The following is a 20,475-nucleotide window of genomic DNA, read 5'->3' as shown; positions in this document are numbered from 1 at the left end:
TTTTTGGTATAATAATATTGGCAACCATAATATTTTATTCGACACTGAACGCCAGGCAAATTGATTTAGACACCAAACGATATGAGTTGCAACTAAATAGCTCAAAAAAAAATTCAGTACAACTGGTTGCAAACACTACACACAAAAGAATAAACGCACTACATAAGTCTATTCGTCGGAAAAAATGCGGCTTTTTCACATTTCTAACTAATGGATGTGCTTCATCTAGTAATGCTAGTAATATATTACAAAAACTCCGAGCACCTAGTTTTTCGTGGAATGAAACAACAATCAAGGCTGGAACCAAAAATAATAACATTCAAAAAATAATAAATTTAGACTCTCAACAAGAAAACATTTTCAAAAGTCAGAAGCTTACAACACATGTTCATTTAACATCAAATAAAACTGATTTAGCAGATACAAATGCAGTGGAGAGAGTAGTTAAGACTAAGGACATATATGAAAATGGGCATGTGAATGACATCGGCAGTATTAAAAATATTTGTCCAGATAAAGGATCTGATGTTAATTTACTGATTTTAGTAACATCTGCACCTACCCATAGAGAGCAACGTTTATCTATTAGGCAATCCTGGGGGCACTATAGCGTACGTCGAGATATATCCATTGGATTTGTTTTAGGACGAACGCACAATCAACGCATTGAAGATCAGTTATCGGCAGAAAACTACATGTACAGTGATCTGATAAGAGGTAATTTCGTGGACAGTTACAGTAACCTTACACTGAAAACAATTTCCTTACTTGAATGGACCAGTGCTAACTGCCCAAATGCAACATACTTATTAAAAACAGATGACGACATGTTCATAAACGTTCCAAAACTGTTGCAGTTTATTGAAAGTCATTTAGGTTACAAACGCTCGATTTTTGGTCGATTAGCAAAAAAATGGAAGCCAATAAGAAATAAGAAGTCTAAATATTACGTCAGTCCAGAACAGTATTTTCCTCCGGTTTTTCCTCCTTTCACAACTGGTAAGTAACTGTTATTGAAGTTGTTTTACTTATTAGTGTGCTATCATCTTAGAGATGACTGCTAGGCATGCTGTCATTTCGTCGTTTGACATCAGTCAATCGACATATCATATAAACAGATTCACAAAAATATAAAAATAGCTACCGAACAAGTAAAAATCTGTCCATTTTTAACAGAGATATCGATATTTTTGTGCAAGCGACTTTCCCCCTATTCCAGGTGTTGTGGGTGTGTTCGGAGGTGACCGATAATGAATATAACACGACCCAAACATTAAAAACTGACTTTATTAATAGACGCACAGTTAGAGGTAAAAACGCGTGTTACTTATTCTACTACATATTACATTCTGATCCTGACACATAGACCGGATGCTGGTCGGTGCATCAACTGAGTGACAGTCGGGCTGCCACCAGTGAGCCCAGCAATTACTATTGGGTTGTAGGGATGGTCACGTCTCCAACATCTCCCCTTCAAATACAGCTGATAGGGATCGAACCATTGCGGAGCTCTTCGTACACGCGAAGAGCGGCGAGGAACCTGTACAGCTGAGTCGGCATCATTAGCAGACTGAAATTCTGATGTTGAATTTGGCGTTGTCGAAGATGACGGAGACGATGCTGACAACGAAGACTCCGATGACAATGTGGGCCTTCTCAACAAGGTATTCGGTACTGACGACTGTCTCGAACTAGAGCAGCTTGGAATGGGTGCTACTGGTGTTGAATGTGCTAATGGATCTGGTGTGCAACGGGCCGGAAGGTTCCAAGCATCGAGTAGAATGCTGAGAGGATGTTTCGTTCTATCCGTCAATGCTGGTTCTCTGCGACTCTCTGAATCAGCACGATTTCGAAGCTGGTTAACGTGGGACCGAATAAGCTTACCATTCTCGAGCTGAACGTTGTACATTGCACGACCTACACGTTCCAAAACTGTTCCTGAAACCCAGTGCCATTGGTTCTTGACGAATACTTTTGCATACACCGTATCCTTAACGATGAATTGTCGCTTTAAGGGATGAATTTCACTCGATTGTTCCAAATGTACACGATCGGATGGTGGACGGAGCAGGTCCAAACTAGTACGAATCGGACGACCGAACAAAACTTCTGCTGGTGATTTGCCGTCTGGAGAAGAAAAACAAGGTGTACTCCGGTAAGTCTGAAGAAATGTACTGAGAGCATCACACATTGTCGCTCTCCCCTCCTTAATCTTTTTAATCGATCGTTTAAACGTATCCACGAATCGCTCGGCTTGACCGTTCGATTGAGGGTGGAACGGTGCTGTTGTAAGATGCTCGATGCCGTTGTTCGTACAGTACGATTGAAACTCTGCACTGGTGAATTGGGATCCATTATCACTCACCAGCGTCTCTGGCATTCCCAAGCGAGCGAACAGATCTCTGAGGATTTGCACTGTGGCGGCTGTAGTGATACTTCTCGTCTGCACAATTTCAGGCCATTTCGAGAAAGAGTCTACGACAACCAGGTAGTATTCCCCGTCGATCGGTCCAGCATAATCAAGGTGAACGCACTGCCACGGTTTCGATGATTTAGGCCATGACAACAGCGCTGACTTCGGCGGTGTTTTCGCAGCCATCGCACATTGACGGCAGGATTTGACGAAATCAACAATGTCGCTGTCGAGAGTTGGCCAATAAACATATGACCTGGCAATCGCCTTCATTCGCTAAATTCCAGGGTGGCCACGATGAAGTTGATGAAGACTATGCTTGCGATGGGGCGATGGTATAACCAGTCGATCGCCGAATAGTATGCAGCCTTGTACCGTGGTAAGAGATTCACGTCAAGCATGAAACCGTTTGAGCTCTGCATCGGTAACGGTTTTAGGCCACCCTTAAAGGAGGTAACGATAAACTGCCTTGGTAATAGGATCGGACTGTGTAGACTGTTGTACGATCCTAAAACTTAAAGGAAGAACGGTTAGTGCATCTTGTGTAACTGACCTTAAGTCATTTTCCAGAGAGACCGAAGCAATCACATTATCTTCCTCAGGCCTGACGTGCTGGCTGATCAGACGGGAAAGTATGTCAGCATTGCCGAATTTCGCTGTCGGAACGTGCTCGATGGTGAACTCATAAAGCAACAGCGTAAGAGCCCAACGTTGTAATCGGTTCGATGTGTAAACAGGAATCCCTTTCCTCGAACCGAATATTCTCAGCAACGGCTCGTGATCTGTCTGAAGATGAAAACGACGACCAAACAGCATTTTATGAAACTTGGTCACCGCAAAAATTATCGCAAGTCCTTCACGATCGGGCTGACTGTAGTTTTTCTCTGTCGCTGTCAATGCTCTGGAAGCGTGGTACACAACTTTGAGAGTACCGTCCGGAAATTTGTGTGACAAAGTAGCACCGACACCAACAGACGACGCATCTGCCGACACCACTATATCAAGTGCAGGGTTGTAGTGTGTCAACAGTAGGTCAGATTTCAGCAACTCCTTAAATTTGATGAATGCCGCCTGGCATTCTGCTGTCCACTTGAATTTCGCATCCGCTTTGAGCAGCTCATCAAGAGGATACCGCAGACAACGCATACGAGGAACAAATTTTCCGTAGTAATTAATTGCTCCTAGGAAGGACCGAACACCAGATACATCAGTGGGCGGTGGCATTTCGTTAATGGCTTGAACTTTTGCTGGATCTGGGCGAAGACCATTGCGGTCAAGCAGATGACCTACATATTTGATTTGAGGCTGAGCGAAGATGCACTTTTCCACTCGGATGGTAAATCCAAACTCGCTGATTCTTTGAAACACTGCGCGAAGGTTTTCCCAGTGTGTCTCAGTAGTGACACCACCAACGACGACGTCATCCAAATAACCACACGTATGAGGAAGACCTGCCAGCATTGTATCGATAAGTTGCTGGAAAGCTCCCGGTGCTGTTTTGACTCCCGGTGGCAGACGATTGTACCGGTAGAGTCCACGATGGGTGTTGATGGTTAATAAATCACGACTACTTTCGTCAACCTCTACTTGCAGGAACGCATCCGACAGGTCGATTCGGCTAAATACAGTACAATTAGCCAACTTGTTGAAAATCTCCTCCGGTAGCGGTAACGGGTACTGATGCGGTTGCAGTGCATTGTTGAGACCTGTAGAGTAATCTCCGCAAATGCGAATGGACCCGTTCGTTTTTCTGACAACGACGATGGGTGCTGCCCAGTCCGAAAAGTCTACCGGTGTGATGATTTTTGCTCGTTCCAGTCGGTCAAGTTCGTTGTCAACCGTGCTGTGTACTGCGTAAGCCACTGGACGTTTCGGACGAAAAACTGGAGTTGCATCTGGTTTCCGTTCCAATTTCACTTTTGTTTTCGTGCACAACCCTAACTCGTTTCTAAATACACTCGGGTATGCCGCTTTGAGTGACTGCAAAGTGATAGCAGGAACACTGACGTTGTTGCAGTACATGCTAATAGGTAATGAAAAGAGACCGAATGCTTCCATCAAATCGATTCCGAAAAGATAAAGCGAGTTTTCGACCACGTAAAACTGACAGTGATGTTGTTCACCGTTGAAAGAAACTAGACAGCTGAACTTAAACAAAAACTGCAATCGGTCGCCTGACGCTGTTGAGGCTAGCTCATTTACTGGTGCAGTGGGTGGTTTACCTATTTTCTCCCACAAGCGTTTCGATACGATGCTAACGTCAGACCCCGTGTCCAACTGTAGACGCACCTTCACACCGTTCAGTACAATTTTAACAAAACGTCGCTTTTGATCGACGGTATTTATACGGAGATTTACGGTTTTTGTATTTAACGATCCTGGGTGCTTTCTGTTTCGGCTGATCTTGAAATTTCGCTTGGCAGAGGAACAATATCCCTCGCGATGTCCGATGTTGCCGCAGTCCTTGCATTTGTGGCTCCGATGAGTGCAGTCTCGAACGAAGTGCATTCCCCCGCAGTACCAGCAGGGTGTAGAGGGTATTTGTTTGCTCTTGTCTGGTCCGGCTGACTCCACTGGTGGCTTATGTTGACGTTTTGAAAACTGCTGTTTTCGCTTGATGAAATTCACTGATGACGTTGATGCTGATGACTCGATCATTGCCGTGTCCCGTTTCAGGCACAACAATCGCTGACAATCTTCCGAAAGATGCTCTAGTGTGACGTCATCACGTTCTTCGATTTTCGCCAGCAGCCGCGTTCGTATTTCGCCGTCTCCCTCTGACTTTAGCCCGCAAACAAACATTAAGCATTTAAACTGCTCTTCGGACAGCTTGCTCAGCTCGAATTCAACACAAGTCTTGTTGATTCGACAAGCGTACGTAACATAATCGTCGGTCGGTTGTTTGGTTACCTGTAGACACCGATACCGTTTACTGATGACAGACTCAGCAGCGCCGAAAAGAATTTTTAGCTTTTCCACTGTATCGCTGAATTTGTAATCTTTTGGCGATTTCGGCAAGATATAACTCACGTAACGTTCGTGTTCTGCTGATCCTAGTTTCCGCATGAGCAAGCGGACTTTCGCTTCATCGTCCAACCGTGCGGCATCTTGCTCGAACAAATCGTCGTATCTGCCATACCATGCAGCGAAGGTTATGTTTCCGTCCGGATCGTAGCGAAACTCTTTGATGTTGTTCGCCAGCGAGTCGAGAATCATTTCAGGGTTTGGAGGGACCTGAACATTGATCGATGATATGATACTCCGGAAGAAATCTTGCTGCTGCTGCATTAGCTGGTAGGTGGTTTCTGTAGAAGATGAGCTGGTATTTGCTGATTGTTGCGATGATGGTGGACCGTTGAAAAATGGAGCTGGATGACGCAGATGGTTTTGCTGCATTCTCGGGTGCTGTGGACCGCCAGGTAAGCCGGTTCCCGGTTGCTGATGCTCCGGATTGAAGTTAGATTCCGCCATGCTTCTCGTTTCCTCGTGGGTGATGAAGTTTAGCTTCTGATCGCCAATTTAACTTAAATCCTCGTCGCCACTGTTGTGGGTGTGTTCGGAGGTGACCGATAATGAATATAACACGACCCAAACATTAAAAACTGACTTTATTAAAAGACGCACAGTTAGAGGTAAAAACGCGTGTTACTTATTCTACTACATATTACATTCTGATCCTGACACATAGACCGGATGCTGGTCGGTGCATCAACTGAGTGACAGTCGGGCTGCCACCAGTGAGCCCAGCAATTACTATTGGGTTGTAGGGATGGTCACGTCTCCAACACCAGGTTTGGTTTTTTTTTTCATAAATATCTGTTTATTAATCTCATTTTTGTGGATTACATCAATGTTTTACATTACTAGGGTTTTGACTGTTTGGCCTTAATCCTTATTCAAACGATTCGTTATTAATTATATGTGTTAGTTACTCTTGTTTTACACTCAAATGTTTAATCATAATTTGTTAATTATCAATAAAAAATTTATCTGCTTCTAACCATTCTACTATAATTTTGAATTATTTGTATTTCAGAGGTTGAGCACCTCTTCTCAAATTTCGTGCAGTATTGTTCGAATTTTTGTTCTAGTATATTCAGGGAGGCAGATTTAGAATCATCTTTAAGATCTTACTTTGATTGCGTTGAAGCCTAAGTTTGTACGTTCGTGCACAGTCTCGCCAAGCAGGGACTGCATTTTCAATTGTAGTAGGAGCTTTGAATGCTACATGATAAAGCGATGATTTAGGAGCACAGTCGAACACGATTATTAAATTTTGTTGTATGTTTCTAAGCAACAGTTTTAACGATATTCGGTTTTAGATTCCGGAAGGTACCCAAACATTGTATTTGGAACGCGATACAATTTCTCAAAGATGGTTACACAGATTTTCAGAAATTTTGAATTAACTGAAATGGTTTACAATCCCTCTGGTGAATTCAACTGACTTCGCCATTCAGCGAACGAGCTTAATTGGGTTGAAGTCCGGTCTAAATAAACGATATAATAATATTAACTGATTTCGGCAACATCGGTTTCCTCCACCCTAGGCTTTGGATGATGAGCTACAGGGCGCATACCCCCGCTTGGCGGATGGTGGTGGGAGACTGCTCCGATACTAAACATGCGAAACAAAATACTTGTAAGACGTTTCTTAAACGGGGTGGAGGAACTCCTCAGAATTTCGAAAAATTCTTGGTTTTAGAAACCAAGTACAAGAGCATACTTCGAGCCAAGAAATGTAGCTATTAAAGACATTTTGTCGAAGGTTCATCTTGAGAAACCACAATGAGCACTCTTTGGGAATACGGCCAGACAAATGAGGAATCGTAACGTAGGAAATGAGAGTGAAGAATACTGGAACCGATGGATATTTGACTTTGCTAGGAAGGTTAGCCCAGATTCTGTTCCTACGTGGCATTATTCGGGAATCTACTACAAATAATGGCTCCATTGATCCATTGCATCACTTTCGTCCGACTTACAAATTGCCTTCGCTAAAAAACAACAAATGGAATTTGTATTTTTAGACATTAAAGGAGCATTTGATTCAGTTTCCATTGATGTTCTTTCAGACAAGCTTCACCAACATGAACTTCCAGCGGTTTTAAATAAATATTTGCACAACCTTTTGTCATAGAAGCGCAAGTATTTTTCACATGGCGATTTGGCAACATTCAGAATTAGCTACATAGGGCTCCCGCAAGGCTCCTGCCTCAGTCCACTCTTCTATAATTTTGTACACTACACTAAGACAATTGACAGATACTGACATTGCGATACACCTTAAATAACTTTTCCGTGTGGGCTGTTCATCTGGATCGAATTCGTCTGTTCAAGAAAGCATGATCACGCGCAGGTTTTGACTTTTAAATACCTCGGGGTGTGGTTTGATTCCAAATGCACATGGGAAGGACACATTAGGTATCTGATAACAAAAGGCCAACAAAGAGTAAAATTTTTTCGAACAATAACAGGATCTTGAGAGGGGGGGTTCAGTGCATAGGACGCTGGTCTTACAAGCCAGTTGTCGTATGTTCGAGCCCCGACCTGGAAGGGTTCTTAGTGTCAGTAGGATCCATAGTACTGGCTATGCAATGATTCTGTACACTTAAGAATCGGCTGCGAAGTCTGTTGAAACAGAAAGCCCAAATTCCACAAAAGGAATGTAATGCCAAGACTTTGATTTGAGGGGGGGGGGGGCTAATCCGGAAGACCTTATGAAATTGGATTAGACAACAATGCTTTTTTTATATCATTTATTTATACCCGGCTTTAACCTAGTTGCGGTCGTTCACCGGGTTTGTATCGTAATGGGAGGGGGGAAATGGTTTGGGGGGAATTGGAGGTGGTGTATGTCTCAACAAATCCTTTAAAATACATATCATGTTTAAGTTATGTCTTATGGTGGCGCGATATGGGTCGAGGTGTGGAAGCACTGGTGTTCTAAAAACCGCAGACTGGATCCGTTTGGTTCGTGGTGACTCTATGAGTTGTTCCGGCTGTCGGCCGCGGAAAACATCCCCGGGAGCCCGTCCCGGCGGATGGCCGCGATTTGATTTTGGCGTTGTACGTGAAATAATATAGGAAAATAAGAATTTGTATATTAGAAATACAGGAGGGTTGGTTAATTTTGGTGGGGGTGGATGGGAGTGAGGGGGGGGGGCGTTCCTCGGCAGATGTTAGTTACTGCGCTATCCTGGGTTAAGATCTTATTAGTTCTGCGTCATAGATGGTGGAACCGTCCTTGAAGACCGGCGGATATTAGAGATCGGGCGTAAGTTTGGAGTTCCGGAGGCGCTGTCTTTTTATGGCCAAATTTAGGACAGAAATCGTTTCGCCGAGAACACCGAACAAATGGGGTTTAGGCTGCGGTGTATGGAGGTGTTAGGCCCACAGACATCGAACCCGGTGCCAGAGTTTGTCCATGAGCCGTCCGTGTAGAATAAGGCTGAACCTTTGAACTTGTCGGATGTGTTTTGGTTGAAACATCGTTTTGCAACAGCTGGTAGTGGTTTAGCTCCTAGGGAGAGTGCCAATGAAGTGTCGATTCTGGAGAGATCCTGTTGGTACCAGGGTTTCTTCCAGACTCGGTGAAGGCGAGCCAGTTTAGGAAGTCGTTGTCCGGTGAATTCTTGATACAAAGATTTGGTTATTTTCAGTAATGTGCAGTTGTTTCCCGATGTTCTCTCCAGGTGCCAAGTGCCATCTGAAAGGTAATTGGCCCGACTCTACGCACGCCGTCATTGCTGGGGTACTTGGGAGAAGGTTTGAGGTTAGTCTAACGGCCCTATTCTAGGTAGGGCTGAGAAGTATTGTGAGGCCGTTGCCTCTAAGCCGTAAAATAGCCTACTCCATATTACGGGCCTTGGCTATGTTAATTCTCTGGTGGCGATTCCATTTGGGATGACCGGAGCAGATGGACCGAATAAGGTTCAATCTGGACTTGCAGTCTTTCTTAATTTGGCCTAAGTGGTTCGAGAAGTTTAAATTTCGGTCGAAGGTTACGCCGATGATTTTGGGAGTCTTCTTGAATGGCACTGTGATTTCTCCGATTTTTACCGGATGGTTTGTGTCCAGATGTTTTTTTCCAACAAAAATGAGAGATGGTACATTTATTGGGGGCGATATTGAAGCCTACGCTATCTGCCCATTTGCTGATAGCGTTCGCCGCCTGTTGGATTTTGTTACATGTAGATTCGTACCCCTTTCGGGAAGTGTTGGAAGATGGATTTAATTCCTACCAGAAATAAGGTAACGGCGAGTACCGACCCTTGTGGGACTCCGTTTTGTTCAGCGAAGCGAATGGATAGGGATCCACCTATACGGACTTGGAAGTTTCTGTTAGCTAGAAAGTCCTGTAAATAGGTACCCATTCGCCCCTTAATACCCCAGTTAACCTGTTGTTAAAGAACCCATTCCCGGTTAACTGTGTTATTGGCCTTGGCCAAATCGATCGATAAAGCGTCCACGTGTAACCCTTCGCTGATCGCTCCGTGTATAGAGTTACTCAGCGATGCGAGGTGGGTTCCTGTTCTAGTACATCGCGCTCTTCAAGAAACGTGACGAGGCGGTGGTTTACTATCCGCTCGAGCGTTTTACCAACGCACGAGAGGAGGCTGATGGGTTTGAAATTCTTAGCGGAGTGCAAGTCCGCGCAACCCTTGGGTATGGGAACAATGTGTGCAGTTTTCCAGCTTGCTGGAATTTTTCCAGATAGCCAAATTTCATTGAATAGGTTCAGAAGGGCTCTGCGGCCGATTGGCGGAAGATGCCGGAGCATATCGTAGCTGATATTGTCCGGACCAGTAGATTTACCTTTTGCGGAGTGTAGGGCGAAGTTAAGTTCATCCGCGGAAAATAGGCTGTTCCAGATTTCGTTAGATCCTGGTTGGATGGACACAGGGCAGCACTGGGCGTAACGAAGTGAGTTAAGGAATGCCTTTGGTAGTGCCGTGTCGTCGGACAAGGATTTGAAGTATGGACCGAGATGATCAGCTATGATGACCGAGTTGGATGTGAAGTTGTCATTAACGTTTAGGGTAAAGCCCTTATATCTACGTTTCCCTTTCGAGGGCATTTACTTTTCTCCACAGTTCAGCTGTCGAGGAGTCTGCGAAGATGCCGCTAAGGAAGCCATTCAAGTTATCTTCTTTAGCTTTGCTATTGGCTTCCCTCGATGGGTTTCTTTGGTGACGAAATTCTTGCGCCTTTGCTTCCCTATCGGGGTGCTCTGGGAGGGGATAGGTTTTCTTCAGTGCACGGAGGGCCTTTCTGCGTGCTCTGATAGCATCGGCCACTTCTGGGCACCACCAGTGGACCGCTCTTTTAGGGGGTTTTCCGCTAGTTCGTGGGATGCTATCGTTGGCTGCTCCGAGGATTATGCTCTCCAGTTCCTCCTGAGAGAGGTTAGATTCGTTTCGAATTCTTCTTTGTACGGAGGTTTCGTAGCCTTTCCAATCTTTGTGCGATGCTTCGTTTTTTGCATCCCCGGTGTGGACAAGAATCTGACGCCAGCGTGTATCACTCTGGTGAAATGCCATCTCTGCTTGTCCAACGAGATCAGTATTGGTACGTGGTCGCTGCTACCGGTATCAGCCCAAATGGACCAACAACAGTAGCCGACAATGTCTCGTGATGCTATGTACAAGTCAATGGATGACTGACACTCCCCCCTGAAAAAGGTGGGGTTGCCGTCATTCATTATGACGGCCCCGCATTCCTCGACAGTGTAGGATTTCACTTCCGCGGCGGTTGATTTTCTTTGAGCCCCATGTATGGTGGTGGGCGTTGAAGTCACCCAAAACAAGGAAAGGGGGCCGAAGCTGTTGAAGAAGTTTCTTCAACTTTTTGCCTACTTCTCTGACTTCTACTGGGATGTAAACGCATACCACGGTACATGGGGTTGGCACTTGTATTTTGACTGCGGTGGCAATCAGGTCGGTTGTGATCGAACAGGGGGAAGAAGGTCCTTACCGCAAGCCCGATCGATTGATGCAGGTTCGTTCCTGTGTCGGCACTCCAAGAGTAGCGGTGGTTTAGCCACGAAGTTGGGTTAACATTTTGGCAAAGGAGCGTCTCCTGGAGTGCTATGACTACCGGATTGTGAATGGCTATAAGGTGCTGGAAGTCACCTAAGGCGATCCTGAGGCCATTCACATTCCATTGAATGGCCACTGTGATCCCACTCGACAAGCCGTCAGGCTCCGAAGAGGACAAGCTCGTATTGGCAGAAGATGGTGGATGGGGTGAGGTGAGAGAGCTGGTAGATGACTTGGAGAGGGTATTACTGGTGTTCGGTGGTAATTGGGGCGGGCCGTCCAAAGAATGGGATTTTTGCTTAGCGTGTTTTCTGCAGCAAGCGGTGACTTGCCAAGAGCATCCTGGGATGGGGCTAGAACAAGCCTCTTGATCCCGTGTGCGTTGTCTGGCGATGTTGGCGTTACTGTCCGGTTCCGTCTCCCTGTCCTGGACCCGAAACTGATGAGGGGCAGGTGCAGGGGGACGGGCACGTTGAAAAGTGCTTCTTCCGCTTTGTCTGATCCGTTGGCTAGGTTGTTGTTGTCTGGTCGAGTGGCCCGCATTCGCTTCGTCCCGGCCATCATAAGAGGGCTCGGGGGAAGTCCACCGGTCGCCCGGTGTGGGTTGAGAGAGGTAGTGAGTTTCTGTTGGGGGTGTTGGAAGGGGGTACTGTAGGTTGGTGGTGGGGACTGGGTTTGTGTTCAGTGTGGAGGGGGAGTTTGTGGGATGGGCGGGAGACGCAGATATTCTATTGTACGATGCCCGGATCGGTTCGGCGCCTATCGTCCTCTTGGGGTTTTCTTTTCTGTTTACTGTGTTGTTCTTGGGGGGTAGTTCCCGTATGACAGGTAAGTGTTAACCTATTGCATGTGTATGTGGGTGAGGGGTAGTTAATCGGAGATATCTAATGTTATGGATTCGTGGGAGTTGGTTGTGGATAAATCACGGCTGGATAAGTCAATGTCTATAGAGTTTGGTGGGTTTTGGAGGTCTGTGAGTTGATGGTTCATGGTTTGGTCGAGTGTAGGGGAGTTTTCGGTGTTGATTGGAGATTTGCCGTTCTTCTTCTTATTATCATTATTATGATTATTACTATTATTAAAACTACTCTTGCATACCCAAGATTGTCGATGCATTTCAGATTAGACCAATGCAATGTCTCTTACTTAAATTTCGAGAAGAATCGGATAACTTCGCACTTGATAGTTTTCGAAATAATAAACTAGGGTAAGGGCTCCCTATTTGATCTCATTTGTAAGGACTATGATTTTTTCATATTTCTGCTTAATTCGCCTTGCTCCACATGGAGACTTTTCGAAACCAAATAAGATGAAAACAAAGCGCAATCAAGTGAACTAAGTCAAAAACTTTCATCTCATATTTTTGAAGACTTATTGCTTGTCGGGTAGTTTTCGAAGTTTTTAATCATTAAATAAACAAGTGGCAAGTGAACATTACTCATTATGAAGTCATCCAGCATTCAATAGTGATCATGTTTTGAGACGAATCGTTTAGTAGATATTCAGAAACATGACGATTTGTAAATCTTGAGACGAAAATGTGTCCTAAATCGAATAGTGAGTTTTTTTCAATAAAAAAAGCGATCACAGAGGAATTTAAAACCATTCCTTCCAATGAAAAAGTGTGACAATATTCATTTTTAAACATTCCACAGTTTGGTTCAGGTACGTTGTAAGATATTATTCGTATTCAAAGTAATGAGGTGAAGGGATGAGATAAAAATAGGAACTCAGATGAAATAGGGAGCCCTTACCCTATAAATTTGTTGTACTTAGCCTATATTAGCAAATTAAAAAGGAATTGTTTCAAGTTTAGAATATGCAGCTGTTCAATGTAACTAATCTGTACTTTAGTGTAGTTGCATCGTTTCAAACTGTAGTAGTGAAGAAGGGAATCCTGATAACGAGTCGCATGAAACCTTGATCGAAGGCTTGGTATTAGGGCAGATGGGGTAGGAGTTTATAGGATGGGGGGGGTATCAGGACACAGGACATCAGGCTTGTGCACTTTTAGTGGCACACGGTCACTATAGTAGTTCTTGTTTGAGGATACCTGCAGCTTTTTATAAGAATTTAACAAAGCTCACTGTTAAACCCCACCACATCCTAGTCGAGCCCTACAACTCGCAGTGTCCTGGGGAGGGGTCGTTAATACCTTGGACATGGTCCCTGCTGCGGTTGGTTGACGGTTCAATGCATAGGACACTGGTCTTACAAGCCAGTTGTCATATGTTCGAGCCCCGACCTGGAAGGACTCTTAGTGTCAGTAGGATCCATAAAACTAGCCATGCAATGATTCTGTACGCTAAGAATCGGCTGCGAAATCTGTTGAAACAGATTTGCCAAATTCCACGAAAGGAATGTAATGCCAAGACTTTGCTTTTGATGGTCCCTGCTGCCCCATGGATGGAGCAATATAAGGTTTGCCATAAGTAGCACCTCTACAACCGTACTAGGTACGAGGCTATCGAATCAAGGAAATGACTGGTTTGACGGCGAATGTCAGCAGTTGGTCGAAGAGAAGAACGTAAGGGTGCTGCAACATTGCACGAGAGCGAACGAGGAACGATACAGACAGGCGCGAAACCGACAGGACCCGGTTTTCAGAGGAAAAAGCACCACCAAGAAGACCAAGATCTCGAAGCGATGGAATAGCTGAGAAGGCGAACCGCTCACGTAGAGGCTACACGCCACAGCCCGAAATGTGCAAAGATACTAGTGGTAACCTTCTCACGAACGAACGTGAAGTGATCGACAGGTGAAAGGTACTATGACGAGTATCTGAATGGCGAAGCACAGGAATCAATCTAAGTGCACGCTCAGCCTACGACTGATTCCTAGCACCTGATATATAGGAGATAAGTGAGGAGATTGGAGAGCTGAGGAACAAATCCGCGGGCAATGACCAATTGCCAGGCAAGCTACTCAAACACGGAGGAGAGACACTTGCTCGATGATTTCATTTTCGATTTGGGAGGAGGAGATTCTACTGCAGAAATGGTTGGGAGGAGTGGTATGTCCCATCTACAAAAAGGGTGATAAACTAAATTGTTGCAATTCCCGCGAAATCACATTGCTGAATGCCGCTCTACTTCCTTTGCGTCGTCTATCACCAATTACTAAGGAATTCGTAGAGCCGTGCCAAGCGGGATTTACTGGAGTCCGCGCCACTACGGAAGATTATGGACGAAAACGGTTTTCCGGATAAACTGACGCGATTGGTGAAACCAACGATGGATAGAGTGATTTGCTACGTCCAAGTATTTGAGACGCTCTTGAGTCCTTTCGAATCTCGAAGAGGGTTTGCGGCAAGGTGATAGACTGTCTTGTATCTTGTTCAACATTGCTTTTGAAGGTGTGATTTGAAGAGCAAGGATCGACACGGATGGCACGATCTTCCGAAAGTCCGTACCTCTTTTTAGCTTCGCTGACGATGTTGATATTGTGACACGTACCCTTGAGAAAATGATAGAAACATACATCGGACTTGAAGTTGAAGCTAGGCGTATCGGACTGACCGTAAATACGTCAAACGTAATAAACTAGGGTAAGGGCTCCCTATTTGATCTCATTTGTAAGGACTATGATTTTTTCATATTTCTGCTTAATTCGCCTTGCTCCACATGGAGACTTTTCGAAACCAAATAAGATGAAAACAAAGCGCAATCAAGTGAACTAAGTCAAAAACTTTCATCTCATATTTTTGAAGACTTATTGCTTGTCGGGTAGTTTTCGAAGTTTTTAATCATTAAATAAACAAGTGGCAAGTGAACATTACTCATTATGAAGTCATCCAGCATTCAATAGTGATCATGTTTTGAGACGAATCGTTTAGTAGATATTCAGAAACATGACGATTTGTAAATCTTGAGACGAAAATGTGTCCTAAATCGAATAGTGAGTTTTTTTCAATAAAAAAAGCGATCACAGAGGAATTTAAAACCATTCCTTCCAATGAAAAAGTGTGACAATATTCATTTTTAAACATTCCACAGTTTGGTTCAGGTACGTTGTAAGATATTATTCGTATTCAAAGTAATGAGGTGAAGGGATGAGATAAAAATAGGAACTCAGATGAAATAGGGAGCCCTTACCCTATAAATTTGTTGTACTTAGCCTATATTAGCAAATTAAAAAGGAATTGTTTCAAGTTTAGAATATGCAGCTGTTCAATGTAACTAATCTGTACTTTAGTGTAGTTGCATCGTTTCAAACTGTATTTATTTATTTATTTATTTATTTATTTATTTATTTGAATCAACAGACATAATTTAGTCCAAATGATTATTTCTTAGTATATATAAAAAATTAGATCGTATGGCACGGCGTGGCAGATGGAAATCAAATCCTGATGAAACTCTGTTGAAGAACCGCTGCATTCCTGTAATAGCACCGTTAATTCCATAATTAGTGCGACGAAATGGTAAGCGAAGGAACAAACTGTTACGAAGAACACGTGATCGAACGTTGAGGTTGATTTCGCTAAGAAGTGCGGGGCAATCGATCCTATCAGTTAAAATATCAGATATTGTCATTGCTCGTGATAAATCACGTCGAACATGCAGTGTGTCAATTCCAATTAACATCGCTCGACTTTCATAACTCGGGAGCTGTTGAGGATTATTCCAAGGCAACCGGCGCAGTGCAAAGCGAATAAATCTGCGTTGTATCGATTCGATCCGATTGACACCGTTGAGGTAGTAAGGGTTCCATACCACTGAGCAATATTCAAGAATAGAGCGTACCAGCGAACAGTAAACAGTTTTCAGGCAGTAAATATCATTGAAATTTCTGGTTATCCGTATTACAAATCCCAAGCATCGGGAAGCTTTTGCAACTATGTAGCTAACATGTTGCTTAAACGTCAGTTGCTCATCGAGGAAGATGCCAAGATCTTTCACACATGTCATCCTTTCAATTGGAGTGTCACCAATGCAGTATTCAAATCGAACTGGATTTTTCGTTCGTGTGAATGTTATGATCGAACATTTCTGGGGATTTAGAATCATTCGATTGATCTCACACCAGTCAGCAAAAATTAACAGTTGGCGTTGCAGGAATACAGCATCATCTATTTTCCGGATTATGTTATACATTTTTAGATCATCAGCAAATGAAAGCCGCGGACCTTCCAGGACAAAATTCACATCGTTAAAGTACAGCAAGAATATCAGTGGTCCTAGATGACTGCCTTGTGGAATTCCGGAGGAAGCGCAAAACTCATCAGATACACAGTCACCGATTCTTACGGCAAGACGTCGATCGCTTAGGTATGAATTAATCCAGCGAAGTACGTTCGAGCCAAAACCGAGTTTGTCTAGTTTAGCAATGGCGATAGCGTGATTTATTTTATCGAAGGCTGCCGACAGATCCGTGTAAATGACGTCTGTTTGATAACCAACGGACATAGAATTTGTAACATAATTCGTAAGCGAAAGCAGATTTGTAGCAGTAGAACGTTTTGGCATAAATCCATGCTGAGTGTGTACAATATACTGCTTACAATGGTTGAAAATTGGCTCAAGAACGATCTTTTCAAAAAGCTTTGGAATGGCGCTGAGAAATGCAATCCCACGGTAGTTGTCAACTAGTTTTTTATTTCCTTTTTTATGAACTGGAAACATAAAAGAGGACTTCCACAGATCGGGAAATATTCCGGCAGTTAGCGATTTGAGGAACAAAGACGTAAGAGGTGCTGCTAAACTAGCAGAGCATTTTCGCAGAACAATCGCCGGTATACCATCTGGCCCTAAAGAGGTGCTAGCCTTTGTTTTACGGATTGCCAACAGAACAGTGTTTTCATCCAAATTGATCGCATTTAAGGACTGATAAAGAAATGGCACATTTTGCACCGCAAGGGATACTTGATGCGGTAACAATTTTTCATCAGAAAAAACACTAGCAAACTTCTGAGAAAATAGCTGACAAATCTCCTGCGGACTTGAACCTGTGAATTCTCCGTAACGCATTGACGAAGGTAGCTCAGATTCTTTCCTTTGCTCGTTGACATAGCTCCAGAATTTTTTGGGATCCGACTTTAGTTTACGTTGTACGTTCCGCAAATAATTATCGTGGCAACGCTTCACGGCCCTCTTGTACATTCGGTTTATCTGCACATAATTTTGCCGTAAGACAAATCCTCCATGCTTAGAATATTGCTTCAATGCTGCCCGTTTTACTGTTTTTAAACGTCTTAGTTCGGTGGATTGCCAATTCGGTTTGGTTGATTTCCGACTGGATCGCTTAGGCACAAAGCGATCGATAACATAGCTCATAATGTTAGAAAAAGTCTGTACTGCAGCATTGACATCGTCATTGTTAAGAACTTCAGTCCAATTAATAGTAAAAAGAAAATTATTCATGCTATCATAATCAGCTTTATAAAAATTATAGCTGACGGTGTTCGAAACGTCGCAGTACGTTTTATTTTCTGAATCAAGCACGATATGCAGCGGTGGATGGTGCCTAACAGATTTTACTAGAGGCGAAGGAGCTAGTACAATCTTGGGAGCCTTATCGGAAATACTCGAAAAACAAAGATCAAGTAATCTATTGTTTTCGTTCCTGACGTGATTACATTGTCGCAACAAATTTACGCTATAACAATCCAATAAACTTGTGATGCCGGCTTGAAAGGTGGATTCCTTGGGATCTGCATACATGAAGCCATCCGTAGTCGCACACCATTTCAGGCTTGAGAAGTTAAAATCTCCTACAATCAAAATTTCGTCGATGGGTGCTGCGAGAGTCGAAATTTGTTCTAACGATTCATTGTGCGCGTTGATTACACTCAAGTCGCATGTCCGATCCGGTGGCAGGTAGATCACACAGAGAAATAGCTTATATCCAGTCAATTTAATTGCTACCCACACATGTTCGACACAGTCGTCAGATGAATATTCCACCCGTTCAGCTTCTAAACGTTGGTGAACTGCAACAAGCACCCCGCCACCTGTAGCTTTAGCACTGTTGCTAGAGTTACGATCCGTACGAAAAACATTATAACTCGATCCAAATACTTGCGCCGAAAATGTATTGTCATTGAGCCATGTTTCCGTGATAGCGATAATATCGTAACACTCGTCCGTACAAGCTAACAGGTAGCTATCAATGAGTGAGTTCATACCGCCGACATTCTGATAATAAATCTGAATGGATGAACGACGACACTTTGAAGGTCGCGATGATGTACTGTAAGCGGAGATCGAGTCAATGCTTGAAATGCTCTGGATATGATCATACTTGCCAGTGGCGGCAATTTGGAAGCCCCTTTCCCAAGTTCCGCACACAGGACCGGGACGACTGCTGACAGCTGGCTGCAAGTGCACGACTGTGGCGGAGGGGTCGAGGGCTTCCATGATGCCAATTTCGGTGCGTCCCAGTTGACAATCCATATCGACATGTGAGAGAGCATTCGATCCATCCGACGAACATTCTGTTAAGATGACAGTAGACTGGTATTCGACATTTAACGGTGTTGGGTTCACCGGTCCAGGGACACTATAAGTGACAAATCGCTCATTATTTTTTTGAAGACTTGAACAATACATAGACTTAACTGGCTGGGGGGCCTGGTGGCCCCCACAATCCAACGGCGGTTGTGTAATCATTTGAACAGTCAGATCGCTGCAGGTGGAGTCGACGTTGGAATCTAGTCGATTCGAGGCATTTTTGGATCGTTCGGGCCCCAAAAATCCTGACGGCGTTGGCGGTTATCAAAAGCGCGAAAGTAAATCCCTTTCGGCCAAATAGAAGAATCTAAGGCTATATCGCTTAACTTCATGTCTACTCCTACTTTGAAGGACACAAACGCTAATGTTTTCAAATCGGTTTCCTTTTTGACGAGCTTTTTAACAACCGGCTGTGATTCGGGTAAACACTTTTCAACAAGCGCTATAACATCATCTTCAGAGACTTGAGGGGCAATACGGGAAAGGTAAATCCAAAACTTATCAGCTGCTTTTGGTACTGTTTCAAATGTTGCTGGTAAGTTATCTAATTGTCTCGTTCCTCCAATAAGCATGGGTTTTTCCGTGAGAGAATCGTTGGACATTTCACGAGGACGTTTCTTGTTGGGTAGAGGCGAGCATTGTTTCGACGATTGATTAGTTAACGTTTCCGATACTCTTTGAATTAGGTTATTGGTTTTACTTAGCTCATCCTGTACGTTTTTAAAGCAATTGTTAAAGCATTCCGAGATCGTGCGTGCAACATTTTCGACAACAGCAGGGGTTGCATCATGAGCCTTGAATTGGTTTACCGTAACAATGCAGTCATCGCAAAACCAAAGCAAGTTGGTCTGCCCATTGACAAAGTCCAAATTAGAACGAACCCAGCCAAAACATTTCATATGAGCCACTCGCTCGCAATAGTGACATTTAACTATATTGAGATTTTTTATCGGCTCTGAACAGTGGTAGCAACAGGCATCCATACCAAGGCTTGCTAGCAAAACGGGTCGACTGCGTGCGTGAGCAGTTTATAACAGCAGAAGCAACAACAACAACAATGTACACAAGATGCACGGCACAATAACTAGTTGATCAACAACAAACTAGCAATTTTATTACTGATCTTCACACTTGTTCGAATACTGACTCTACTGTTAACAATTGTGCGACAGTAATGTGTGCATTTAAACCATCCGAAAAACAAAAAATCACAAAATTTGTTCACTGATACAACGAGTAAACAACTTGAAACGGTGCAGTGCTGCCAGGTGTAGTAGTGAAGAAGGGAATCCTGATAACGAGTCGCATGAAACCTTGATCGAAGGCTTGGTATTAGGGCAGATGGGGTAGGAGTTTATAGGATGGGGGGGTATCAGGACACAGGACATCAGGCTTGTGCACTTTTAGTGGCACACAGTCACTATAGTAGTTCTTGTTTGAGGATACCTGCAGCTTTTTATAAGAATTTAACAAAGCTCACTGTTAAACCCCACCACATCCTAGTCGAGCCCTACAACTCGCAGTGTCCTGGGGAGGGGTCGTTAATACCTTGGACATGGTCCCTGCTGCG

At 43.9% G+C, this 20,475-nt stretch overlaps 2 protein-coding genes across 2 annotated transcripts; both read right to left on the bottom strand.

The window, feature by feature from the left end:
• Positions 1–1,342: 1,342 nt before the first annotated feature.
• LOC131426500 (uncharacterized protein K02A2.6-like) lies at positions 1,343–2,835 on the bottom strand. The gene is made up of 2 exons (XM_058589279.1): positions 2,806–2,835; positions 1,343–2,689 (listed from the first exon to the last, which is right to left on the bottom strand). The coding sequence occupies exons 1-2, from the start codon at positions 2,833–2,835 to the stop codon at positions 1,343–1,345; spliced, it is 1,377 nt and encodes a 458-aa protein (XP_058445262.1).
• A 22-nt stretch (positions 2,836–2,857) lies between these two features.
• Positions 2,858–5,884, bottom strand: LOC131426490 (uncharacterized protein K02A2.6-like). The gene has a single exon (XM_058589268.1). The coding sequence runs from the start codon at positions 5,882–5,884 to the stop codon at positions 2,858–2,860; it is 3,027 nt and encodes a 1,008-aa protein (XP_058445251.1).
• Positions 5,885–20,475: the final 14,591 nt, after the last annotated feature.

Source organism: Malaya genurostris, chromosome 1 (genome assembly GCF_030247185.1).
Source record: "Malaya genurostris strain Urasoe2022 chromosome 1, Malgen_1.1, whole genome shotgun sequence".
In the NCBI taxonomy this organism is placed as follows: Eukaryota; Metazoa; Arthropoda; class Insecta; order Diptera; family Culicidae; genus Malaya; species Malaya genurostris.
This window is presented reverse-complemented; position numbering and strand designations above follow the sequence as displayed.